The sequence below is a fragment of the Meleagris gallopavo genome, chromosome 14 (assembly GCF_905368555.1).
Source record: "Meleagris gallopavo chromosome 14, MGAL_WU_HG_1.1, whole genome shotgun sequence".
Classification (NCBI taxonomy): Eukaryota; Metazoa; Chordata; class Aves; order Galliformes; family Phasianidae; genus Meleagris; species Meleagris gallopavo.
The window spans coordinates 2680253-2704507 of record NC_139417.1 but is presented as its reverse complement, the minus strand read 5'-3'; the positions used below and the strand labels follow the sequence as shown (position 1 = coordinate 2704507).

General features: G+C 58.0%; 4 protein-coding genes across 4 annotated transcripts; all 4 read right to left on the bottom strand.

The window, feature by feature from the left end:
• Nucleotides 1-1354: 1354 nt before the first annotated feature.
• Nucleotides 1355-4398, bottom strand: LOC146543394 (E3 ubiquitin-protein ligase PHF7-like). The gene is made up of 9 exons (XM_085235999.1): nucleotides 4201-4398; nucleotides 3951-4042; nucleotides 3761-3859; nucleotides 3378-3502; nucleotides 3025-3187; nucleotides 2824-2930; nucleotides 2492-2605; nucleotides 2243-2361; nucleotides 1355-2078 (listed from the first exon to the last, which is right to left on the bottom strand). The coding sequence occupies exons 1-9, from the start codon at nucleotides 4283-4285 to the stop codon at nucleotides 1408-1410; spliced, it is 1575 nt and encodes a 524-aa protein (XP_085092125.1). The 5' UTR covers nucleotides 4286-4398; the 3' UTR covers nucleotides 1355-1407.
• A 1793-nt stretch (nucleotides 4399-6191) lies between these two features.
• On the bottom strand, nucleotides 6192-8990 carry LOC146543393 (E3 ubiquitin-protein ligase PHF7-like). The gene is made up of 10 exons (XM_085236101.1): nucleotides 8939-8990; nucleotides 8548-8639; nucleotides 8358-8456; nucleotides 7975-8099; nucleotides 7622-7784; nucleotides 7421-7527; nucleotides 7089-7202; nucleotides 6840-6958; nucleotides 6511-6675; nucleotides 6192-6430 (listed from the first exon to the last, which is right to left on the bottom strand). Exons 1-10 carry the CDS (start codon nucleotides 8988-8990, stop codon nucleotides 6192-6194), a joined length of 1275 nt encoding a protein of 424 aa, XP_085092227.1.
• A 1797-nt stretch (nucleotides 8991-10787) lies between these two features.
• LOC146543392 (E3 ubiquitin-protein ligase PHF7-like) lies at nucleotides 10788-13802 on the bottom strand. Its single transcript, XM_085235998.1, has 9 exons — nucleotides 13605-13802; nucleotides 13355-13446; nucleotides 13165-13263; nucleotides 12782-12906; nucleotides 12429-12591; nucleotides 12228-12334; nucleotides 11896-12009; nucleotides 11647-11765; nucleotides 10788-11482 (listed from the first exon to the last, which is right to left on the bottom strand). The coding sequence occupies exons 1-9, from the start codon at nucleotides 13687-13689 to the stop codon at nucleotides 10812-10814; spliced, it is 1575 nt and encodes a 524-aa protein (XP_085092124.1). The 5' UTR covers nucleotides 13690-13802; the 3' UTR covers nucleotides 10788-10811.
• Nucleotides 13803-15381: 1579 nt separating this feature from the next.
• LOC104913096 (E3 ubiquitin-protein ligase PHF7-like) lies at nucleotides 15382-18565 on the bottom strand. The gene is made up of 8 exons (XM_085236002.1): nucleotides 18346-18565; nucleotides 17955-18046; nucleotides 17765-17863; nucleotides 17382-17506; nucleotides 17029-17191; nucleotides 16828-16934; nucleotides 16496-16609; nucleotides 15382-16365 (listed from the first exon to the last, which is right to left on the bottom strand). The coding sequence occupies exons 1-8, from the start codon at nucleotides 18428-18430 to the stop codon at nucleotides 16158-16160; spliced, it is 993 nt and encodes a 330-aa protein (XP_085092128.1). The 5' UTR covers nucleotides 18431-18565; the 3' UTR covers nucleotides 15382-16157.
• Nucleotides 18566-24255: the final 5690 nt, after the last annotated feature.

Genomic DNA, 24255 nt, shown 5'->3' with positions numbered 1-24255 from the left:
TCATTCTCTCTCAGATGAAACCACACTGGGAGGACTGGGCCCAGTTCTGGGCTCCTCAGTGCTGCAGAAACATGGACAGACCAGAGGAGCCCAGGCAAGGGCCAACATGCTTCAGTAAAAAGGTATTTCCAGGCAAAACACTGAATCTCTATGGTTGGCAAAGACCTCTGAGATCACCGAGTCCCACCGTCCACCCCCCCACCTGCCCACGTCCCTCAGTGCCACATCCCCACGGTTCTGGAACTTCCACGGACGCTGACTCCCCCAGCTCCCCGGGCAGCTGTGCCAGTGCCCGACCGCTCGTTCAGCAAAGATGTCCTTCCTAATATCCAACGGGGACCTCCCCTGGTGCAACTTGAGGCCCTTCCCTCTCGTCCCATCGCTGTTACCTAGGAGAAGAGGCCGACCCCCGCCTCACTTCAACCTCCTTTCAGGGAGTTATACAGAGTGGTGAGGCCTCCCCTGAGCCTCCTCCAGAAAGCCTGGGCGTAAGGGCAAGGAAGCCGTATGTCAAATACCAGAGCCAAAATCCAAATGGGTAATGCAAGTTTTCTTAGGTAAGGCAGGATGCTGTAGATTATGGATACCAAACTGTGGACAGATGGAGGATCGTGGAATAGGAAGCTGTGAAAGGAGAGGGAGAAATTTTGGGACTGGAACCCAGAATGCCAAACAGCCTGTATTCAACTGAGAGCAGCTCTGATGTCTACCCCTGCTCAGGACAGGGAGTAGTCTGCCTACTGCCCAGTCTGGGAAAGTCTTTTGAATTGTATGGGCATGAAAGATGTCACTTTGCAATGGGAGAGTTAGCAGAAGACATTGGATCCAGGAAGAGACCAGCATGCTGATTCTCTAGACAAATGGACCAAGTAAATATAGGGTGGACGTCACGTTTACGAGCAGTGGCAGCAGACCTGAGGCACTGCCCGAATGCAGGAGGAAAGCCCGGGTCCTGGCCCATCCACAGCTGACAGCAGCCCCGAGGCTGCCCGCGTGTCCCAAACACAGCGACATCCCCATGATGACAGAAACACCCCCAGAACGGGGCTGCAGCTGCCAGCCTGGCCTCTGCCACGTTGTGTGTTGGAAACGCTGCGCCCCGCTGGAGTCGGGGCCAGAACCCAGCTCAGCCTGAACCGGGCTGGGGGGAGGAAGGAGTGGGTTGGGTGCTGGGGGGAAGAGATGCCCGTGGTTGCAGCCCTAAAGCTGCCCACCTCGGGAGAGGCAGGGAAGAACAAAACTGACAGTGGCATGATGGAACTCTCAGATTTATTGTGATGGATTCTGATGACTTTATAGAGCACGTGGAGCTTGTATAAGGCTGCTCCTATGGCATCAGTGGGGCCGGCGGTTGATGTTCTGGGCCCGACGTGGAACCCGGGAGCGGCTTTGCCCCTGGGCTGGCCCTCACCGCCTGGACCGGCTCCTGCAGCGTCTTCGGGGCTGGCTGTTGGTCTCAGCAGCCCGATGTTGGAGGGGGGAGCGGCTCCGAGTCCGGGCCCGGCCTGTCTGCCTGGACTGTCCTCTATCAGCCGCTGTGGAAACCCTTGAGGACCGCGATGCTCCCGGTCCGGTGTATCTGTGGGTGCAGCTCTCGGCACTTGGGGTTGGTGCCTGCCTGCTCCCACGGTGTGTTCGGGGCTGGCTTGGAGAATCTGGGGCCGGGCGCTGCAATGGAGAGCGGCTTCTTGTCCGGGCCCGCTGTCCCTGTCTGCGCCGGAGGTTGTAGCCATTTGACGGGGAGTGCCTTGAGGACTCTGATGTCCCCTGGCTGGCAGAGTTTGGAGTGCGGCTCTCCACAATCCGGGCAGCATTATGGCTGCTCCCACGGTGTCCTTGGGACTGACTGCAGGTATTTGCATCCCGCTGTGCACGTGGGCGGATTCTCCTCCGGTCTGTCCTGCGCTGCCTGGACAGGCCGCTGCTCTCAGGCACAGGGGAACAGTCAGCTGGCCCCGATGGTGCGTGGCTGGTGGTGCTGGAGCTGCTGCTCTCTGGTGTCCCAGAGCCTCGGGATGGCCCCAGCCCCTGCTGGCTGATGGTGCTGTCGCCAGCAAGATCAGAGTTGGTGCTGGAGGCTGTAAGGGGAGGCAGGAAAGTGAGCAGGATGGAATTGCAGCCACGGGGTGGAACTGGCTGCCATTTGTGCTGGGCTATGGGATTTGAGCAAGGCCGCTCTGAGCAGCCGCTGCCAGGCCTCGCCTGGCCCCAGCCCAGCAGCACGCGGCCGTTTGCCTCTTACCGGTGTCCTCTCCAGCACAGGCGTTGCACTCCCAGCTGGCTGCGCTGTGACTCAAGTTGGAACAGCGCCGGTGAGTGCCTTGTGCAGCACAGGAGCTGCAGAGGAGCAGCTGCCAGGGCCTGGGGAAACAAACGGGTTGTGGCCGTGAGGACACAGTGACCTGAGCCAGGGAGCACCCGGCACAGCTCTGGTGCTCGGTGTGTGCTCCCCCAGGCTGTGAGGCTGCAATCCCACGCAGAGGTAACTCACCCCTCTCCCTCTGCCTGCTCCCTGCCGTGTGGGTAAAGGCAATGGCTGGCATCGCAGCTCCCGTGCCTCTCCAGTAGAGATGCGTAGGCATCGTTGTCCTCCCACGTTGGTTCTCTGCCAGGGAAAGGAGGGAATGGAATGAGCACTGACTGCCCCAGGACTAAAACTAATCCATGGCATCCCTCCCCTTCCACTCGATGCCCAGTTCCAGCTTCCCAGTGATGCTGAGGCCCATGTAAATGGCTGCAAAGGGCCAGCCCTGCTGAGGCAGTCCCTTGCCAAGGACAGCTCGTGTGTCCTCCCATGTCAAGAGTTGGCTGAAAGGCACCAACCTGATCGGGATTCGGATCCCCATAATGTGCATGTCTGTAATAAACCAGTCTCGGTCTCTGCAGAGGGGGCACTGGAAGCAATAAAAGCCTGCACGCAGGGCCTGTTCCTGCAGCAGAAACAGAAGCAGCGTGAGCGTGAACCAGGAGGCCTGGTGCTGCTGAGCACCTGCCGTGCTCATGGGGTGAGGAGGGGGCTTCTACCTGGATGCAGGCCCGGTGGAACCAGGCGTGTCGGCAGGCTGGGCACACCATGGTGCTGTAGGACATGCTGTCCCCCACGGGCTCCATACAGACGATGCAGGTCGTGTCCTGCGCTGGCGCTGCCTCCACTGCCTGCTGCGGGCGGTGCTCCCTGCAGAAGGACCTGGGGGAAGATGGGAGGGATGGGCAAGGTGAGAAGTGCTGCGAGGAGGGCAGAGGAACAGGAAGGAGTCCCAGGCCGTGACTCTGGCTCTGTTGGGCTGCTGGGAGGTGTCACAGCACGCTCCTCGCTTCTTTGGCTGGTGCTGACAGCAGGGGTTGAAGGCCCACAGGCGATGCCTGACAGCCCTTACCTGAACTCTCCAAAGTACTGGGTGACACATTCACCCTTTGAAGCGCAGGGGAGATGGAAGCTGCGGCCACAGCCCGGCTCTGCGCAGGTGATGCTGGCCCCCGGATTGCCACAAACGAAGCAGAGCTGGAAAGAGCAGAGCATTTCCCATCAGCAGCAGGTTAAGGGCCTACGCAGCGGGCCCCGCAACTCTGTGCAGGGCACAGGATGGGGGCAGGGCTGGGTGGCACTCTGCAGAGCTGCCTGGTGAACAGGGCTCGTCTGCAAGAGCAGGAATTTCTCTTGGAGCTGGTTGCAAGGGCTGGGATTGCTTTCTTATGAGACCAGGCTATGCTCGCCATGCCTCTCCTGGCACCAAGCTCCCTGTTCTGGTCCGATACTCACTGTCCGCTCTGCCTGCCTGATTGTGCGTATCAGGTCTTTGATCCGAAAAAAAACATCAGTGTGGCCTTCCACAGGTTCACAAAGACCAATGACAAATAGCTGTAGAAGAGGAAAGAGCAGGCTCTTGTTAGGGCAGAAAGGAGGGAATCACTGGTTGGAGGAAGGTGTCAGGAGCCACATGGGAACTCACCACACAAAACTTATGGAAATACAATCCATTGCTCTCTATTTTGTGGCCAAGGATGCTCGAGTCCTCATCCACTCGGCCACAGAGCACGCATGCTGGAGAGGAGAGAATTACAGCAGTGAGCGGCTTGTGGGGCCAGGTGCCCCCGGGGGCTGCCCTGCGTGCCCCCGCCTCCCCTCTCCGCCACTGGCAGACCCCCAGCACCCCTCTGCCCGGCGGCGGGGAGCTGCGTGCAGGGATACTTTGCTCTCACCTGGCTCCCTCAAGCCGGCGGCCTCCTGTGTCCCCGCGCACACCATGCGCATTGACGGAAACCACTTGCAGAGTGTCTGTCCCATCAGTGCTGGGCTTCGTCCTCCGCGTGACAACCTAGGGGAGAAGCGGGACGAGGCTGAGTGCTCAGCTCCGGCCCCGAGCGCTGGGGAACCCTCCTCCCTCGGGAGCCTCAGGCAGCCCCTTCCTCCCTGCTCACCTCACCAGGTCGCACTGAGCTCGGCCTGAGCCGCGCAGCCTTAGCTCTGTCCCACACCCCGCGTGTCACAGTGGCCGTTCCGTGCCACCCTCTGTGACGCCATCACACCTCACGGGGGCTGAGGGCACCCAGGCAGGAGGGCGGCGGCTCTCGCAGCCAGCGCAGGGTGAGGGGCCCGGTGCCGGACGCAGCCCCGCTGGAACCCGGCGTGTTGGTGCTGCTGAAGGCACTGGGCGACGTGTCCACCCTCCTGGCCCCACCTGAATGCTACCGGGCCTGTGGCTCCCTCAGTATCCCAATCGAGCGTTCAGGTGTTTCCGTGACTTTTTGCTTGCTTGCTGCTGATTACCTCTCGTTACAATAAATGACTCGACTCACAGCATCACAGAATCTCTATGGTTGGCAAAGACCTCTGAGATCACCAAGTCCCACCGTCCACCCCCCCACCTGCCCACGTCCCTCAGTGCCACATCCCCACGGTTCTGGAACGCCTCCATGGACGCTGACTCCCCCAGCTCCCCGGGCAGCTGTGCCAGTGCCCGACCACTCGTTCAGCAAAGATGTCCTTCCTAACATCCAACGGGGACCTCCCCTGGTGCAACTTGAGGCCCTTCCCTCTCGTCCCATCGCTGTTACCTAGGAGAAGAGGCCGACCCCCGCCTCACTTCAACCTCCTTTCAGGGAGTTATACAGAGTGGTGAGGCCTCCCCTGAGCCTCCTCCAGAAAGCCTGGGCGTGAGGGCAAGGAAGCCGTATGTCAAATACCAGAGCCAAAATCCAAATGGGTAATGCAAGTTTTCTTAGGTAAGGCAGGATGCTGTAGATTATGGATACCAAACTGTGGACAGATGGAGGATCGTGGAATAGGAAGCTGTGAAAGGAGAGGGAGAAATTTTGGGACTGGAACCCAGAATGCCAAACAGCCTGTATTCAACTGAGAGCAGCTCTGATGTCTACCCCTGCTCAGGACAGGGAGTAGTCTGCCTACTGCCCAGTCTGGGAAAGTCTTTTGAATTGTATGGGCATGAAAGATGTCACTTTGCAATGGGAGAGTTAGCAGAAGACATTGGATCCAGGAAGAGACCAGCATGCTGATTCTCTAGACAAATGGACCAAGTAAATATAGGGTGGACGTCACGTTTACGAGCAGTGGCAGACCTGAGGCACTGCCCGAATGCAGGAGGAAAGCCCGGGTCCTGGCCCATCCACAGCTGACAGCAGCCCCGAGGCTGCCCGCGTGTCCCAAACACAGCGACATCCCCATGATGACAGAAACACCCCCAGAACGGGGCTGCAGCTGCCAGCCTGGCCTCTGCCACGTTGTGTGTTGGAAACGCTGCGCCCCGCTGGAGTCGGGGCCAGAACCCAGCTCAGCCTGAACCGGGCTGGGGGGAGGAAGGAGTGGGTTGGGTGCTGGGGGGAAGAGATGCCCATGGTTGCAGCCCTAAAGCTGCCCACCTCGGGAGAGGCAGGGAAGAACAAAACTGACAGTGGCATGATGGAACTCTCAGATTTATTGTGATGGATTCTGATGACTTTATAGAGCACGTGGAGCTTGTATAAGGCTGCTCCTATGGCATCAGTGGGGCCGGCGGTTGATGTTCTGGGCCCGACGTGGAACCCGGGAGCGGCTTCGCCCCTGGGCTGGCCCTCACCGCCTGGACCGGCTCCTGCAGCGTCTTCGGGGCTGGCTGTTGGTCTCAGCAGCCCGATGTTGGAGGGGGGAGCGGCTCCGAGTCCGGGCTCGGCCTGTCTGCCTGGACTGTCCTCTATCAGCCGCCGTGGAAACCCTTGAGGACCGCGATGCTCCTGGTCCGGTGTATCTGTGGGTGCAGCTCTCGGCACTTGGGGTTGGTGCCTGCCTGCTCCCACGGCGTGTTCGGGGCTGGCTTGGAGAATCTGGGGCCGGGCGCTGCAATGGAGAGCGGCTTCTTGTCCGGGCCCGCTGTCCCTGTCTGCGCCGGAGGTTGTAGCCATTTGACGGGGAGTGCCTTGAGGACTCTGATGTCCCCTGGCTGGCAGAGTTTGGAGTGCGGCTCTCCACAATCCGGGCAGCATTATGGCTGCTCCCACGGTGTCCTTGGGACTGACTGCAGGTATTTGCATCCCGCTGTGCACGTGGGCGGATTCTCCTCCGGTCTGTCCTGCGCTGCCTGGACAGGCCGCTGCTCTCAGGCACAGGGGAACAGTCAGCTGGCCCCGATGGTGCGTGGCTGGTGGTGCTGTAGCCAGGAAGATCTGAATTGGTGCTGGAGGCTGTAAGGGGAGGCAGAAAGGTGAGCAGGATGGAATTGCAGCCACGGGGTGGAACTGGCTGCCATTTGTGCTGGGCTATGGGATTTGAGCAAGGCCGCTCTGAGCAGCCGCTGCCAGGCCTCGCCTGGCCCCAGCCCAGCAGCACGCGGCCGTTTGCCTCTTACCGGTGCCCTCTCCAGCACAGGCGTTGCACTCCCAGCTGGCTGCGCTGTGACTCAAATTGGAACAGCGCCGGTGAGTGCCTTGTGCAGCACAGGAGCTGCAGAGGAGCAGCTGCCAGGGCCTGGGGAAACAAACGGGTTGTGGCCGTGAGGACACAGTGACCTGAGCCAGGGAGCGCCCGGCACAGCTCTGGTGCTTGGTGTGTGCTCCCCCAGGCTGTGAGGCTGCAATCCCACGCAGAGGTAACTCACCCCTCTCCCTCTGCCTGCTCCCTGCCGTGTGGGTAAAGGCAGTGGCTGGCATCGCAGCTCCCGTGCCTCTCCAGTAGAGATGCGTAGGCATCGTTGTCCTCCCACGTTGGTTCTCTGCCAGGGAAAGGAGGGAATGGAATGAGCACTGACTGCCCCAGGACTAAAACTAATCCATGGCATCCCTCCCCTTCCACCCGATGCCCAGTTCCAGCTTCCCAGTGATGCTGAGGCCCATGTTAATGGCTGCAAAGGGCCAGGCCTGCTGGGGTAGTCCTTGGGCAGACTCAGCCCTTGTGTCTTGACATCTCAAGAGCCGGCTGAAAGACACCAACCTGACTGGGATTCGGATCCCCATAATGTGCATGTCCGTATTAAACCAGTCTCGGTCTCTGCAGAGGGGGCACTGGAAGTAATAAAAGCCTGCACGCAGGGCCTGTTCCTGCAGCAGAAACAGAAGCAGCGTGAGCGTGAACCAGGAGGCCTGGTGCTGCTGAGCACCTGCCGTGCTCATGGGGTGAGGAGGGGGCTTCTACCTGGATGCAGGCCCGGTGGAACCAGGCGTGTTGGCAGGCCGAGCACACCATGGTGCTGTAGGACATGCTGTCCTCCACGGGCTCCATGCAAACAATGCAGGTCGTGTCCTGCGCTGGCGCTGCCTCCACTGCCTGCTGCGGGCGGTGTTCCCAGCAGAAGGACCTGGGGGAAGATGGGAGGGATAGGCAAGGTGAGAAGTGCTGCGAGGAGGGCAGAGGAACAGGAAGGAGTCCCAGGCCGTGACTCTGGCTCTGTCAGGCTGCTGGGAGGTGTCACAGCACGCTCCTCGCTTCTTTGGCTGGTGCTGACAGCAGGGGTTAAAGGCCCACAGGTGAAGCCTAGCAGCCCTTACCTGAACTCTCCAAAGTACTGGGTGACACATTCACCCTTTGAAGCGCAGGGGAGATGGAAGCTGCGGCCACAGTCCGGCTCTGCGCAGGTGATGCTGGCCCCTGGATTGCCACAAACGAAGCAGTGCTGGAAAGAGCAGAGCATTTCCCATCAGCAGCAGGTTAAGGGCCTACGCAGCGGGCCCCGCACCTCTGTGCAGGGCACAGGATGGGGGCAGGGCTGGGTGGCACTCTGCAGAGCTGCCTGGTGAACAGGGCTCGTCTGCAAGAGCAGGAATTTCTCTTGGAGCTGGTTGCAAGGGCTGGGATTGCTTTCTCATGAGACCAGGCTATGCTCGCCATGCCTCTCCTGGCACCAAGCTCCCTGTTCTGGTCCAGAACTCACCGTCCGCTCTGCCTGCTTGATTGTGAGTATCAGGTCTTCTATCAAAAAAAATAGCTCACTGCTGCCTTCGACATATTCACAAAGACCATTGACAAATATCTGTAGAAGAGGAAAGAGCAGGCTCTTGTTAGGGCAGAAAGGAGGGAATCACTGGTTGGAGGAAGGTGTCAGGAGCCACATGGGAACTCACCACACAAAACTTATGGAAATACAATCCATTGTACTCTTCTTTGTGGCCAAGGATGCTCGAGTCCTCATCCACTCGGCCACAGAGCACGCATGCTGGAGAGGAGAGAATAACAGCAGTGAGCGGCTTGTGGTGCCAGGTGCCCCCAGGGACAGTCCCAGGGGCTTCTGTGTGCCGGCTGTGCCAGCTGAGGGGCAGGGCCAGAGGCTGAGGAGGGGAAGGGGCACTGCAGGCCCAGCGGTGCTAGCAGGCAGCCACAGCCGAACCGCGGCCCCCCTGGCCAAGGAGCACAGGGGCCCTGCGTGCCCCTGCCTCCCCTCTCCGCCACTGGCAGACCCCCAGCACCCCTCTGCCCGGCGGCGGGGAGCTGCGTGCAGGGATACTTTGCTCTCACCTGGCTCCCTCGAGCCGGCGGCCTCCTGTGTCCCCGCGCACACCGTGCGCATTGACGGAAACCACTTGCAGAGTGTCTGTCCCATCAGTGCTGGACTTCGTCCTCCGCGTGACAACCTAGGGGAGAAGCGGGACGAGGCTGAGTGCTCAGCTCCGGCCCCGAGCGCTGGGGAACCCTCCTCCCTCGGGAGCCTCAGGCAGCCCCTTCCTCCCTGCTCACCTCACCAGGTCGCACTGAGCTCGGCCTGAGCCGCGCAGCCTTAGCTCTGTCCCACACCCCGCGTGTCACAATGGCCGTTCCGTGCCACCCTCTGTGACGCCATCACACCTCACGGGGGCTGAGGGCACCCAGGCAGGAGGGCGGCGGCTCTCGCAGCCAGCGCAGGGTGAGGGGCCCGGTGCCGGACGCAGCCCCGCTGGAACCCGGCGTGTTGGTGCTGCTGAAGGCACTGGGCGACGCGTCCACCCTCCTGGCCCCACCTGAATGCTACCGGGCCTGTGGCTCCCTCACTATCCCAATCGAGCGTTCAGGTGTTTCCGTGACTTTTTGCTTGCTTGCTGCTGATTACCTCTTGTTACAATAAATGACTCGACTCACAGCATCACAGAATCTCTATGGTTGGCAAAGACCTCTGAGATCACCAAGTCCCACCGTCCACCCCCCCACCTGCCCACGTCCCTCAGTGCCACATCCCCACGGTTCTGGAACACCTCCATGGACGCTGACTCCCCCAGCTCCCCGGGCAGCTGTGCCAGTGCCCGACCGCTCGTTCAGCAAAGATGTCCTTCCTAACATCCAACGGGGACCTCCCCTGGTGCAACTTGAGGCCCTTCCCTCTCGTCCCATCGCTGTTACCTAGGAGAAGAGGCCGACCCCCGCCTCACTTCAACCTCCTTTCAGGGAGTTATACAGAGTGGTGAGGCCTCCCCTGAGCCTCCTCCAGAAAGCCTGGGCGTGAGGGCAAGGAAGCCGTATGTCAAATACCAGAGCCAAAATCCAAATGGGTAATGCAAGTTTTCTTAGGTAAGGCAGGATGCTGTAGATTATGGATACCAAACTGTGGACAGATGGAGGATCGTGGAATAGGAAGCTGTGAAAGGAGAGGGAGAAATTTTGGGACTGGAACCCAGAATGCCAAACAGCCTGTATTCAACTGAGAGCAGCTCTGATGTCTACCCCTGCTCAGGACAGGGAGTAGTCTGCCTACTGCCCAGTCTGGGAAAGTCTTTTGAATTGTATGGGCATGAAAGATGTCACTTTGCAATGGGAGAGTTAGCAGAAGACATTGGATCCAGGAAGAGACCAGCATGCTGATTCTCTAGACAAATGGACCAAGTAAATATAGGGTGGACGTCACGTTTACGAGCAGTGGCAGCAGACCTGAGGCACTGCCCGAACGCAGGAGGAAAGCCCGGGTCCTGGCCCATCCACAGCTGACAGCAGCCCCGAGGCTGCCCGCGTGTCCCAAACACAGCGACATCCCCATGATGACAGAAACACCCCCAGAACGGGGCTGCAGCTGCCAGCCTGGCCTCTGCCACGTTGTGTGTTGGAAACGCTGCGCCCCGCTGGAGTCGGGGCCAGAACCCAGCTCAGCCTGAACCGGGCTGGGGGGAGGAAGGAGTGGGTTGGGTGCTGGGGGGAAGAGATGCCCGTGGTTGCAGCCCTAAAGCTGCCCACCTCGGGAGAGGCAGGGAAGAACAAAACTGACAGTGGCATGATGGAACTCTCAGATTTATTGTGATGGATTCTGATGACTTTATAGAGCACGTGGAGCTTGTATAAGGCTGCTCCTATGGCATCAGTGGGGCCGGCGGTTGATGTTCTGGGCCCGACGTGGAACCCGGGAGCGGCTTCGCCCCTGGGCTGGCCCTCACCGCCTGGACCGGCTCCTGCAGCGTCTTCGGGGCTGGCTGTTGGTCTCAGCAGCCCGATGTTGGAGGGGGGAGCGGCTCCGAGTCCGGGCCCGGCCTGTCTGCCTGGACTGTCCTCTATCAGCCGCTGTGGAAACCCTTGAGGACCGCGATGCTCCCGGTCCGGTGTATCTGTGGGTGCAGCTCTCGGCACTTGGGGTTGGTGCCTGCCTGCTCCCACGGCGTGTTCGGGGCTGGCTTGGAGAATCTGGGGCCGGGCGCTGCAATGGAGAGCGGCTTCTTGTCCGGGCCCGCTGTCCCTGTCTGCGCCGGAGGTTGTAGCCATTTGACGGGGAGTGCCTTGAGGACTCTGATGTCCCCTGGCTGGCAGAGTTTGGAGTGCGGCTCTCCACAATCCGGGCAGCATTATGGCTGCTCCCACGGTGTCCTTGGGACTGACTGCAGGTATTTGCATCCCGCTGTGCACGTGGGCGGATTCTCCTCCGGTCTGTCCTGTGCTGCCTGGACAGGCCGCTGCTCTCAGGCACAGGGGAACAGTCAGCTGGCCCCGATGGTGCGTGGCTGGTGGTGCTGGAGCTGCTGCTCTCTGGTGTCCCAGAGCCTCGGGATGGCCCCAGCCCCTGCTGGCTGATGGTGCTGTCGCCAGCAAGATCAGAGTTGGTGCTGGAGGCTGTAAGGGGAGGCAGGAAAGTGAGCAGGATGGAATTGCAGCCACGGGGTGGAACTGGCTGCCATTTGTGCTGGGCTATGGGATTTGAGCAAGGCCGCTCTGAGCAGCCGCTGCCAGGCCTCGCCTGGCCCCAGCCCAGCAGCACGCGGCCGTTTGCCTCTTACCGGTGTCCTCTCCAGCACAGGCGTTGCACTCCCAGCTGGCTGCGCTGTGACTCAAGTTGGAACAGCGCCGGTGAGTGCCTTGTGCAGCACAGGAGCTGCAGAGGAGCAGCTGCCAGGGCCTGGGGAAACAAACGGGTTGTGGCCGTGAGGACACAGTGACCTGAGCCAGGGAGCACCCGGCACAGCTCTGGTGCTCGGTGTGTGCTCCCCCAGGCTGTGAGGCTGCAATCCCACGCAGAGGTAACTCACCCCTCTCCCTCTGCCTGCTCCCTGCCGTGTGGGTAAAGGCAATGGCTGGCATCGCAGCTCCCGTGCCTCTCCAGTAGAGATGCGTAGGCATCGTTGTCCTCCCACGTTGGTTCTCTGCCAGGGAAAGGAGGGAATGGAATGAGCACTGACTGCCCCAGGACTAAAACTAATCCATGGCATCCCTCCCCTTCCACTCGATGCCCAGTTCCAGCTTCCCAGTGATGCTGAGGCCCATGTAAATGGCTGCAAAGGGCCAGCCCTGCTGAGGCAGTCCCTTGCCAAGGACAGCTCGTGTGTCCTCCCATGTCAAGAGTTGGCTGAAAGGCACCAACCTGATCGGGATTCGGATCCCCATAATGTGCATGTCTGTAATAAACCAGTCTCGGTCTCTGCAGAGGGGGCACTGGAAGCAATAAAAGCCTGCACGCAGGGCCTGTTCCTGCAGCAGAAACAGAAGCAGCGTGAGCGTGAACCAGGAGGCCTGGTGCTGCTGAGCACCTGCCGTGCTCATGGGGTGAGGAGGGGGCTTCTACCTGGATGCAGGCCCGGTGGAACCAGGCATGTCGGCAGGCTGGGCACACCATGGTGCTGTAGGACATGCTGTCCCCCACGGGCTCCATACAGACGATGCAGGTCGTGTCCTGCGCTGGCGCTGCCTCCACTGCCTGCTGCGGGCGGTGCTCCCTGCAGAAGGACCTGGGGGAAGATGGGAGGGATGGGCAAGGTGAGAAGTGCTGCGAGGAGGGCAGAGGAACAGGAAGGAGTCCCAGGCCGTGACTCTGGCTCTGTTGGGCTGCTGGGAGGTGTCACAGCACGCTCCTCGCTTCTTTGGCTGGTGCTGACAGCAGGGGTTGAAGGCCCACAGGCGATGCCTGACAGCCCTTACCTGAACTCTCCAAAGTACTGGGTGACACATTCACCCTTTGAAGCGCAGGGGAGATGGAAGCTGCGGCCACAGCCCGGCTCTGCGCAGGTGATGCTGGCCCCCGGATTGCCACAAACGAAGCAGAGCTGGAAAGAGCAGAGCATTTCCCATCAGCAGCAGGTTAAGGGCCTACGCAGCGGGCCCCGCAACTCTGTGCAGGGCACAGGATGGGGGCAGGGCTGGGTGGCACTCTGCAGAGCTGCCTGGTGAACAGGGCTCGTCTGCAAGAGCAGGAATTTCTCTTGGAGCTGGTTGCAAGGGCTGGGATTGCTTTCTTATGAGACCAGGCTATGCTCGCCATGCCTCTCCTGGCACCAAGCTCCCTGTTCTGGTCCGATACTCACTGTCCGCTCTGCCTGCCTGATTGTGCGTATCAGGTCTTTGATCCGAAAAAAAACATCAGTGTGGCCTTCCACAGGTTCACAAAGACCAATGACAAATAGCTGTAGAAGAGGAAAGAGCAGGCTCTTGTTAGGGCAGAAAGGAGGGAATCACTGGTTGGAGGAAGGTGTCAGGAGCCACATGGGAACTCACCACACAAAACTTATGGAAATACAATCCATTGCTCTCTATTTTGTGGCCAAGGATGCTCGAGTCCTCATCCACTCGGCCACAGAGCACGCATGCTGGAGAGGAGAGAATTACAGCAGTGAGCGGCTTGTGGGGCCAGGTGCCCCCGGGGGCTGCCCTGCGTGCCCCCGCCTCCCCTCTCCGCCACTGGCAGACCCCCAGCACCCCTCTGCCCGGCGGCGGGGAGCTGCGTGCGGGGATACTTTGCTCTCACCTGGCTCCCTCAAGCCGGCGGCCTCCTGTGTCCCCGCGCACACCATGCGCATTGACGGAAACCACTTGCAGAGTGTCTGTCCCATCAGTGCTGGGCTTCGTCCTCCGCGTGACAACCTAGGGGAGAAGCGGGACGAGGCTGAGTGCTCAGCTCCGGCCCCGAGCGCTGGGGAACCCTCCTCCCTCGGGAGCCTCAGGCAGCCCCTTCCTCCCTGCTCACCTCACCAGGTCGCACTGAGCTCGGCCTGAGCCGCGCAGCCTTAGCTCTGTCCCACACCCCGCGTGTCACAGTGGCCGTTCCGTGCCACCCTCTGTGACGCCATCACACCTCACGGGGGCTGAGGGCACCCAGGCAGGAGGGCGGCGGCTCTCGCAGCCAGCGCAGGGTGAGGGGCCCGGTGCCGGACGCAGCCCCGCTGGAACCCGGCGTGTTGGTGCTGCTGAAGGCACTGGGCGACGTGTCCACCCTCCTGGCCCCACCTGAATGCTACCGGGCCTGTGGCTCCCTCAGTATCCCAATCGAGCGTTCAGGTGTTTCCGTGACTTTTTGCTTGCTTGCTGCTGATTACCTCTCGTTACAATAAATGACTCGACTCACAGCATCACAGAATCTCTATGGTTGGCAAAGACCTCTGAGATCACCAAGTCCCACCGTCCACCCCCCCACCTGCCCACGTCCCTCAGTGCCACATCCCCACGGTTCTGGAACGCCTCCATGGACGCTGACTCCCCCAGCTCCCCGGGCAGCTGTGCCAGTGCCCGACCACTCGTTCAGCAAAGATGTCCTTCCTAACATCCAACGGGGACCTCCCCTGGTGCAACTTGAGGCCCTTCCCTCTCGTCCCATCGCTGTTACCTAGGAGAAGAGGCCGACCCCCGCCTCACTTCAACCTCCTTTCAGGGAGTTATACAGAGTGGTGAGGCCTCCCCTGAGCCTCCTCCAGAAAGCCTGGGCGTGAGGGCAAGGAAGCCGTATGTCAAATACCAGAGCCAAAATCCAAATGGGTAATGCAAGTTTTCTTAGGTAAGGCAGGATGCTGTAGATTATGGATACCAAACTGTGGACAGATGGAGGATCGTGGAATAGGAAGCTGTGAAAGGAGAGGGAGAAATTTTGGGACTGGAACCCAGAATGCCAAACAGCCTGTATTCAACTGAGAGCAGCTCTGATGTCTACCCCTGCTCAGGACAGGGAGTAGTCTGCCTACTGCCCAGTCTGGGAAAGTCTTTTGAATTGTATGGGCATGAAAGATGTCACTTTGCAATGGGAGAGTTAGCAGAAGACATTGGATCCAGGAAGAGACCAGCATGCTGATTCTCTAGACAAATGGACCAAGTAAATATAGGGTGGACGTCACGTTTACGAGCAGTGGCAGCAGACCTGAGGCACTGCCCGAATGCAGGAGGAAAGCCCGGGTCCTGGCCCATCCACAGCTGACAGCAGCCCCGAGGCTGCCCGCGTGTCCCAAACACAGCGACATCCCCATGATGACAGAAACACCCCCAGAACGGGGCTGCAGCTGCCAGCCTGGCCTCTGCCACGTTGTGTGTTGGAAACGCTGCGCCCCGCTGGAGTCGGGGCCAGAACCCAGCTCAGCCTGAACCGGGCTGGGGGGAGGAAGGAGTGGGTTGGGTGCTGGGGGGAAGAGATGCCCGTGGTTGCAGCCCTAAAGCTGCCCACCTCGGGAGAGGCAGGGAAGAACAAAACTGACAGTGGCATGATGGAACTCTCAGATTTATTGTGATGGATTCTGATGACTTTATAGAGCACGTGGAGCTTGTATAAGGCTGCTCCTATGGCATCAGTGGGGCCGGCGGTTGATGTTCTGGGCCCGACGTGGAACCCGGGAGTGGCTTTGCCCCTGGGCTGGCCCTCACCGCCTGGACCGGCTCCTGCAGCGTCTTCGGGGCTGGCTGTTGGTCTCAGCAGCCCGATGTTGGAGGGGGGAGCGGCTCCGAGTCCGGGCCCGGCCTGTCTGCCTGGACTGTCCTCTATCAGCCGCCGTGGAAACCCTTGAGGACCGCGATGCTCCTGGTCCGGTGTATCTGTGGGTGCAGCTCTCGGCACTTGGGGTTGGTGCCTGCCTGCTCCCACGGCGTGTTCGGGGCTGGCTTGGAGAATCTGGGGCCGGGCGCTGCAATGGAGAGCGGCTTCTTGTCCGGGCCCGCTGTCCCTGTCTGCGCCGGAGGTTGTAGCCATTTGACGGGGAGTGCCTTGAGGACTCTGATGTCCCCTGGCTGGCAGAGTTTGGAGTGCGGCTCTCCACAATCCGGGCAGCATTATGGCTGCTCCCACGGTGTCCTTGGGACTGACTGCAGGTATTTGCATCCCGCTGTGCACGTGGGCGGATTCTCCTCCGGTCTGTCCTGCGCTGCCTGGACAGGCCGCTGCTCTCAGGCACAGGGGAACAGTCAGCTGGCCCCGATGGTGCGTGGCTGGTGGTGCTGTAGCCAGGAAGATCTGAATTGGTGCTGGAGGCTGTAAGGGGAGGCAGAAAGGTGAGCAGGATGGAATTGCAGCCACGGGGTGGAACTGGCTGCCATTTGTGCTGGGCTATGGGATTTGAGCAAGGCCGCTCTGAGCAGCCGCTGCCAGGCCTCGCCTGGCCCCAGCCCAGCAGCACGCGGCCGTTTGCCTCTTACCGGTGCCCTCTCCAGCACAGGCGTTGCACTCCCAGCTGGCTGCGCTGTGACTCAAGTTGGAACAGCGCCGGTGAGTGCCTTGTGCAGCACAGGAGCTGCAGAGGAGCAGCTGCCAGGGCCTGGGGAAACAAACGGGTTGTGGCCGTGAGGACACAGTGACCTGAGCCAGGGAGCGCCCGGCACAGCTCTGGTGCTCGGTGTGTGCTCCCCCAGGCTGTGAGGCTGCAATCCCACGCAGAGGTAACTCACCCCTCTCCCTCTGCCTGCTCCCTGCCGTGTGGGTAAAGGCAGTGGCTGGCATCGCAGCTCCCGTGCCTCTCCAGTAGAGATGCGTAGGCATCGTTGTCCTCCCACGTTGGTTCTCTGCCAGGGAAAGGAGGGAATGGAATGAGCACTGACTGCCCCAGGACTAAAACTAATCCATGGCATCCCTCCCCTTCCACCCGATGCCCAGTTCCAGCTTCCCAGTGATGCTGAGGCCCATGTAAATGGCTGCAAAGGGCCGGGCCAGCTGGGGTAGTCCTCGGGCAGACTCAGCCCTTGTGTCTTGACATCTCAAGAGCCGGCTGTAAGACACCAACCTGACTGGGATTCGGATCCCCATAATGTGCATGTCTGTAATAAACCAGTCTCGGTCTCTGCAGAGGGGGCACTGGAAGCAATAAAAGCCTGCACGCAGGGCCTGTTCCTGCAGCAGAAACAGAAGCAGCGTGAGCGTGAACCAGGAGGCCTGGTGCTGCTGAGCACCTGCCGTGCTCATGGGGTGAGGAGGGGGCTTCTACCTGGATGCAGGCCCGGTGGAACCAGGCGTGTCGGCAGGCTGGGCACACCATGGTGCTGTAGGACATGCTGTCCCCCACGGGCTCCATACAGACGATGCAGGTTGTGTCCTGCTCCGGCGCTGCCTCCACTGCCTGCTGCGGGCGGTGCTCCCTGCAGAAGGACCTGGGGGAAGATGGGAGGGATGGGCAAGGTGAGAAGTGCTGCGAGGAGGGCAGAGGAACAGGAAGGAGTCCCAGGCCGTGACTCTGGCTCTGTCAGGCTGCTGGGAGGTGTCACAGCACGCTCCTCGCTTCTTTGGCTGGTGCTGACAGCAGGGGTTAAAGGCCCACAGGCGATGCCTGGCAGCCCTTACCTGAACTTTCCAAAGGGCTGGGTGACACATTCACCCTTTGAAGCGCAGGGGAGATGGAAGCTGCGGCCACAGCCCGGCTCTGCGCAGGTGATGCTGGCCCCCACATTGCCACAAACGAAGCAGTGCTGGAAAGAGCAGAGCATTTCCCATCAGCAGCAGGTTAAGGGCCTACGCAGCGGGCCCCGCACCTCTGTGCAGGGCACAGGATGGGGGCAGGGCTGGGTGGCACTCTGCAGAGCTGCCTGGTGAACGGGGCTCGTCTGCAAGAGCAGGAATTTCTCTTGGAGCTGGTTGCAAGGGCTGGGATTGCTTTCATATGAGACCAGGCTATGCTCGCCATGCCTCTCCTGGCACCAAGCTCCCTGTTCTGGTCCGATACTCACTGTCCGCTCTGCCTGCCTGATTGTGAGTATCAGGTCTTCTATCCAAAAAAATAGCTCACTGCTGCCTTCGACATATTCACAAAGACCATTGACAAATATCTGTAGAAGAGGAAAGAGCAGGCTCTTGTTAGGGCAGAAAGGAGGGAATCACTGGTTGGAGGAAGGTGTCAGGAGCCACATGGGAACTCACCACACAAAACTTATGGAAATAGAATCCATTGTACTCTTCTTTGTGGCCAAGGATGCTCGAGTCCTCATCCACTCGGCCACAGAGCACGCATGCTGGAGAGGAGAGAATAACAGCAGTGAGCGGCTTGTGGTGCCAGGTGCCCCCAGGGACTGTCCCAGGGGCTTCTGTGTGCCGGCTGTGCCAGCTGAGGGGCAGGGCCAGAGGCTGAGGAGGGGAAGGGGCACTGCAGGCCCAGCGGTGCTAGCAGGCAGCCACAGCCGAACCGCGGCCCCCCTGGCCAAGGAGCACAGGGGCCCTGCGTGCCCCTGCCTCCCCTCTCCGCCACTGGCAGACCCCCAGCACCCCTCTGCCCAGCGGTGGGGAGCTGCGTGCAGGGATACTTTGCTCTCACCTGGCTCCCTCGAGCCGGCGGCCTCCTGTGTCCCCGCGCACACCGTGCGCATTGACGGAAACCACTTGCAGAGTGTCTGTCCCATCAGTGCTGGGCTTCGTCCTCCGCGTGACAACCTAGGGGAGAAGCGGGACGAGGCTGAGTGCTCAGCTCCGGCCCCGAGCGCTGGGGAACCCTCCTCCCTCGGGAGCCTCAGGCAGCCCCTTCCTCCCTGCTCACCTCACCAGGTCGCACTGAGCTTGGCCTGAGCCCCACAGCCTTAGCTCTGTTCCACACCCTGCGTGTCACAGTGGCCGTTCCGTGCCACCCTCTGTGACGCCATCACACCTCACGGGGGCTGAGGGCACCCAGGCAGGAGGGCGGCGGCTCTCGCAGCCAGCGCAGGGTGAGGGGCCCGGTGCCGGACGCAGCCCCGCTGGAACCCGGCGTGTTGGTGCTGCTGAAGGCACCGGGCGACGCGTCCACCCTCCTGGCCCCACCTGAATGCTACCGGGCCTGTGGCTCCCTCAGTGTCCCAATCGAGCGTTCAGGTGTTTCCGTGACTTTTTGCTTGCTTGCTGCTGATTACCTCTTGTTACAATAAATGACTCGACTCACAGCATCACAGAATCTCTATGGTTGGCAAAGGCCTCTGAGATCACCAAGTCCCACCGTCCACCCCCCCACCTGCCCACGTCCCTCAGTGCCACATCCCCACGGTTCTGGAACGCCTCCATGGATGCTGATAGTGGTCCAGTGCCATACTAGCAAAGATGTCCTTCCTAATATCCAACGGGGACCTCTCCTGATGCAACTTGAGGCCCTTCTCTCTCATCCCATCGCTTTTTCCTGGGAGAAGAGGCTGACCCTCACCTCTCTACAACCTCTCATCTCAAAGTTATACGGAGTGAGCTGGACTAGGTTTTGTTCCCAGTTGCTCGTTAGTTTGTGCTAATGCTACATTTAAGTTTCCAAAACTATATAATGGGGCACCTCAACCCGTTGGCCTCAGCCCAGCGATCAGCCTGTCCACATCCCTCTGAAGGGCCTTCCTACCCCCAAGCAGATCACTACTTCCTGCCAATTTGGTGTCATCTGCAAACTTACTGAGAGTGCACTCAATCCCCTCATAGAATCATAGTATCATAGAATTGCTCGTGTTGGAAAAGATCATCAAGTCCAACTGCAACCTGACCATACTACCTTAACTCTAACAACCCTCCACTAAATCATGGCCCTGAGCACCACATCCAAATGGTTTTTAAACACATGTTGGTGATAGTGACTCAACCACCTTCCTGTGGAGCTCATTACAGTGCTTAACCACCCTTTCTGTAAAGAAGTTTTTCCTGATATCCAACCTAAACTTACCCTGGTGCAACTTCAGACCATTTCCCCTTCTTCTGTCACCTGTCACCAGTGAGAAGAGACCAACCCCACTCTCGCTGTAAGTACCTTCCAGATATTGGAAGAGAGCAATAAGGCCCCCCTCCAGCTTCCTTTTCCCGAGACTGAACAGCCCCAGTTCCTTCAATCTCTCCTCATAGGCCATATTCTCCAAGCCCTTCCCCAGCCTTGTTGCCCTTCTTTGGACCTGCTCCAGCATCTCTATGTCCTTTCTGTACTGAGGTGCCCAAAACTGAACACAGTACTCGAGGTGAGGCCTCACCAATGCCGAGTACAGGGGCAGGATGACTTCCCTAGTCTTGCTCACCACACCATTTCTGATCCAAGCCAGGATGCCATTGGCCTTCTTGACTACCTGGGCACACTGCTGGCTCATATTCAGCTGCCTTTTCCATCAGTAGACCAAGGTCCCTTTCCATCAGGCGGCTTTCCAGACACTCTTCCCGAAGCCTGTAGGGTTGGCTGGGGTTGTTGTGGGCAAAATGCAGGACTTGACACAACCCTATGGAAACTCATGCAGTTAACCTTGGGCCATCGATCCAGTCTGTCTGGGTCTCTCTGTAGCATCTTTCTTTCTCAGGCAGATCAACACTCCCTCCCAACTTGGTGTTGTCTGCAAACTTATGGAAGGTGCACTCAATCCCCTCAACAAGATTGTCAATAAAAGTGTTAAATAGAAGTGGCCCCAGTACTGAGCCCTGGAGGACACCACTCATGACAGGTCATCAATTTGATTTAACTCCATTGACCACAACTCTTTGGGCCTGGCTGTCTAGCCAGTGTTTCACCCAGCAGAGCGTACGCCCATCCAAACTGTGGACAGCCAGCTTCTCCATGAGGATGCTGTGGGGGAGTGGCAAAGGCTTTACTGAAGTCCAGGTAGACCACATCAACAGCCTTACCTTCATCCACTAAGCAGGTCACCTTGTCATAGAATGAAATCACGTTTATCAAACAGGATCTACCGTACATAAACCTATGCTGACTGGCCTGATCCCCTGGTTTACCTTTAATTGATCCATGATGGCTCCCGAGATTGTCCATTCCATGATCTTCCCTGGCACTGATGCAAGACTGATAGGTCTGTAGCTACAGGATCATCTTTCTGGCCCTTTCTGAAGATGGGTGTCACATTTGCTAGTCTCCAGTACACAGAGATATCCCTGGTTAGCCAGGACTGTCAAAGGATGATGGCAGCCACATCTGCCAACTCCCTCAGCACTCTAGGGTGCAGTCCATCAGGCCCCATGGACTTGTGAGTGTCCAGCTTTCAGAGTAGGTCTAAAACCATCTCATCATGGATTATGCAGGGCCTATTCTGTTCCTCATCCCTATCTACCAGTGCAAGGGGCTGTGTGCCCAGGGAGCAACTGAGGCAAATAAGGCTTTAAGTACCTCAGCCAGATCATCAATAAAGATATTAAAAATGATGGGTCCCAATCTAGACCCCTGAGGAATGTGAGAGACACTCAACTCCAATAATTTCTGATCAGGAAAAGATCTCAGTAAAGCAGCAAAGTTTTTATTCATTATTGCAATAGTGGGCAGGGATCCCCCTTATGGCAGGGAGACATTGGGCAATCAGTTGAACATTTCTCATTATATACTTCTTTCTCCCATCACAGGTTTTTACTTTACTGTTTCGTACTAGCTAAGTACTCCAGGCATACAATCCATGTGGCACAGTTAATAATTCATATTCCCGTATGAGATGTACCACCAACCTCATGTTTTCAGGATCATTTTGTACATCTCCATGCATACAGGAGAGCAATATTTCTTGAAGCTGTTATGCCTGTTTCATCCCATGCCAAGCCTTTCTTACTCTGCTCTGTATTTTTCATTCCCTTTCATTCCCTTCATTCCTCACTCCCTGTATTTTTCATTCTACTTAGAAAGGGCATATAAAGGAATAAACCTACAATAAGATATCTAAAGGTTACTAACCCCCAATTCCTGATTATGAGCCCTATCATGCTGTGCTAGCAAGCATAAATTTAATTCTGTATTTACACTTATTTAGCAGTTTTTCCCTTGCATATTTCTTTGCAAAAGCTCAAATTGTTTGTGTTTGGACATGGTGGCCAGCTGGATTTAACTCCATTCACCACCACTCTGCACCCAGCCCTTCAGCCACTTCTTCACCCATCCAAGCCACAGGATGCCAGTTTCTCCAGAAGAATACAGCAGGAGACAGTGCCAAAGGCTTTGCTGAAGTGTAGGTAGACTACATCAACAGCCTTTGCCTCATCTACCAGGCAGATCACTTGATCATAGAAAGAGATCAGATTGATCGAGCAGGCCCTGCCTTTCATGAGCCCACACAGGCTAAACCTGATGCCCCAGTTGTCCCAAGAAATCAGCTTTATAAACGGGTAAATAGTGGTAGACCTAAAGGACGGAAGATTTAGGTATGGTGTTAGAGGGAAGGTTTTCCCTGACAAGGTGGTGAGGTGATGGAACAGGCTGCCCAGAGAAGCTGTTGGAAGCCCCTTCCCTGGAGGTGTTCAAGGCCAGGTTGTATGGGGCCCTGGGCAGCCAGATCTAGTACTTGATCTAATGGTTGGCAACTCTGCCCACATCAAGGGATCTAGAACTTGGTGATCCTTGAGGTCCCTTCCAACCCAAGACATTCCATGATTCATGATTCTGTGATCTCACTCAGGATGACCTGCTACCTAACTGTCCCTGGCACCAAGGTAATACTGACAGGCCCGTAGTTCCCCAGATCCTTCGTACAACCCTTCTTCTGGATGGGAGTAACACTGGCAAGATTCCAACCTCCTGGGACCTCTCCAGTTGAGCAGAAGGGCTGATTGATGGTGGAAAACAGCTTGGCAATCACCACTTGCAGCTCCCTCAGCACCCTCGGGTGGATCCCATCTGGCCCCATGGACTTGTAACAGTCCAGATGAAGTTTCCACCTGAATCGTGGGTGCCTTATTCTGCTCTCCATCCCAGACTTACAAGTCAAGGGGTGGAGTACCCTGAGGATAATTGCTCTGACTTTTAAAGACAGGTATAAAGAAGGCACTGAGAACCTCAACCTTTTCCTTATCCTCAGCAGTCATGTTCCCTACCCCATCCGGTAAAGGATGAAATTCTCCTTAGCCCTCCTCTTATTGTAAAAAGGTTTTTTTGTTCTCTTTTCCTACAGTGGCCACGTTGAGTTCATGTTGGGCTTTCTTCTTTCTAATTTTCTCCTTGCTTATCCTGACCACTTCTGTGTACTCCCCCTGAGCTGCCTGTCCCTTCTTCTACAGGAACTAAACTCTTTTTCTCTCCCAGAGCCTCAGCAAAAGTTCCCTGTTCTTCTCTGCCGGCTCGCTTTACAGCACAGGGGAACAGCCTGCTCCTGTGCTTCTAAGACTGTGGGAATACAAAAAGACCTGTACAGAGCAGCAGCTTTGGAGCTAGATAAACAGCATGAGAACCGATGATACCTCCAGAAGAAAAAAGAATGTCTCATGGCTCTGACTGGATAAGCGCCTGCGTGAACGGTTGAAGAGTGTTTTGTAGAATGCTCGTGTCGTCGTGTCGACGTGTAAAGGTGGACGGGAAAGTTGTAGGGGTGGATGGGAAAGCTAGAAAAAGAGAACTTGTGAAGGTGTTCAAGTGATGTGAGAACTTGCAATAAACGATTTGGATCGTTCCCCTCTGAGTCGGTGCATCAGATGCTGCGTAAGACTTCCTTCTCAAGGAGCGACCAGCCTTCCTGGACCCCTTTGCTCTTCAGGGCTGAATCCCAAGGGACCCTCCCTACCAGTGTCCTGAACAATTCAAAGCCTGACTGCCCTCTCCTGACTTCACCAAGAATAGAGAACTCTACCATCTCGTGGTCACTCTGCCCTAGACATCTCCCGATCTCCACATCTCACACCAGTCCTCCTCTGCTTGTGAACAGCAGCTCTAGTTGGGCGCCTTCCTGGTGGGCTGTCTTACCAGCTGCATCAGGAGGCACACATCTTCCACACGTCCAGAAACCTCCTAGTCTGCTGCTTCTGCACTGTACTGTATCTCCAGCATCTATCAGGGAAGTTGAAGTCCCCCATGAGAACAAGGGCTGGCGATTGCATGATTTCTGCTCGTAGAACACCTCACCTGTTTCTCCACTCTGATTAGGAGGTCTGTAGGCGACCCCCACCAGGATGGCGGCAGTGTTGGCCCTCCCCTCATCTTTACCCACAGGGACTCAACCTGATCATTCCCAGCCCCAGGTTCAACAGCAATGAAACACTAACATAGAGAGCCATGCCACTACCCCTCCTTCCATGCCTATCCCCTCCAAAGAGCTTATAGCTCTCCATTGTAGCAATAGACACCTGGGAGTGATGGCAACTAAGTCATGGTTTGCCTGCTGCACAATGGCTTACAGCTCATCCTGCTTCTAGCAGACGCAGTGTGCACTGATGAACTTCAGTTGAGACATTGTCACCCCAACTCCAGCATTCTTCCTCTTCGTAGCTAATTTAAAGCTACCATAAAGTACTATCATCACCAGTGATGACATGCCTAGAGTACAAT

Bases quoted from the DNA above. Each gene is read 5' to 3' on its own strand.
- LOC146543393 (XM_085236101.1), bottom strand. From the start codon at position 8,990: ATGCGCACGGTGTGCGCGGGGACACAGGAGGCCGCCGGCTCGAGGGAG. The intron at 8,100-8,357 runs GTGAGTTCTGGA...TGCTCTTTCCAG, and splicing joins TCAAGCAGGCAGAGCGGACG to CACTGCTTCGTTTGTGGCAA. The intron at 6,676-6,839 runs GTAAGAGGCAAA...CTCCCCTTACAG, and splicing joins CTGTGCTGGAGAGGGCACCG to CCTCCAGCACCAATTCAGAT.
- LOC146543394 (XM_085235999.1), bottom strand. From the start codon at position 4,285: ATGGGACAGACACTCTGCAAGTGGTTTCCGTCAATGCGCATGGTGTGC. The intron at 3,188-3,377 runs GTAAGGGCTGTC...ATCTTCCCCCAG, and splicing joins CAGTACTTTGGAGAGTTCAG to GTCCTTCTGCAGGGAGCACC. The intron at 2,606-2,823 runs GTTGGTGCCTTT...TTTCCCTGGCAG, and splicing joins GGGATCCGAATCCCGATCAG to AGAACCAACGTGGGAGGACA.
- LOC146543392 (XM_085235998.1), bottom strand. From the start codon at position 13,689: ATGGGACAGACACTCTGCAAGTGGTTTCCGTCAATGCGCATGGTGTGC. The intron at 13,264-13,354 runs GTGAGTTCCCAT...CCTCTTCTACAG, and splicing joins ATTTCCATAAGTTTTGTGTG to CTATTTGTCATTGGTCTTTG. The intron at 11,766-11,895 runs GTGAGTTACCTC...TTGTTTCCCCAG, and splicing joins GAGCAGGCAGAGGGAGAGGG to GCCCTGGCAGCTGCTCCTCT.
- LOC104913096 (XM_085236002.1), bottom strand. From the start codon at position 18,430: ATGGGACAGACACTCTGCAAGTGGTTTCCGTCAATGCGCACGGTGTGC. The intron at 17,864-17,954 runs GTGAGTTCCCAT...CCTCTTCTACAG, and splicing joins ATTTCCATAAGTTTTGTGTG to ATATTTGTCAATGGTCTTTG. The intron at 16,935-17,028 runs GTAGAAGCCCCC...TTTCTGCTGCAG, and splicing joins TCCACCGGGCCTGCATCCAG to GAACAGGCCCTGCGTGCAGG.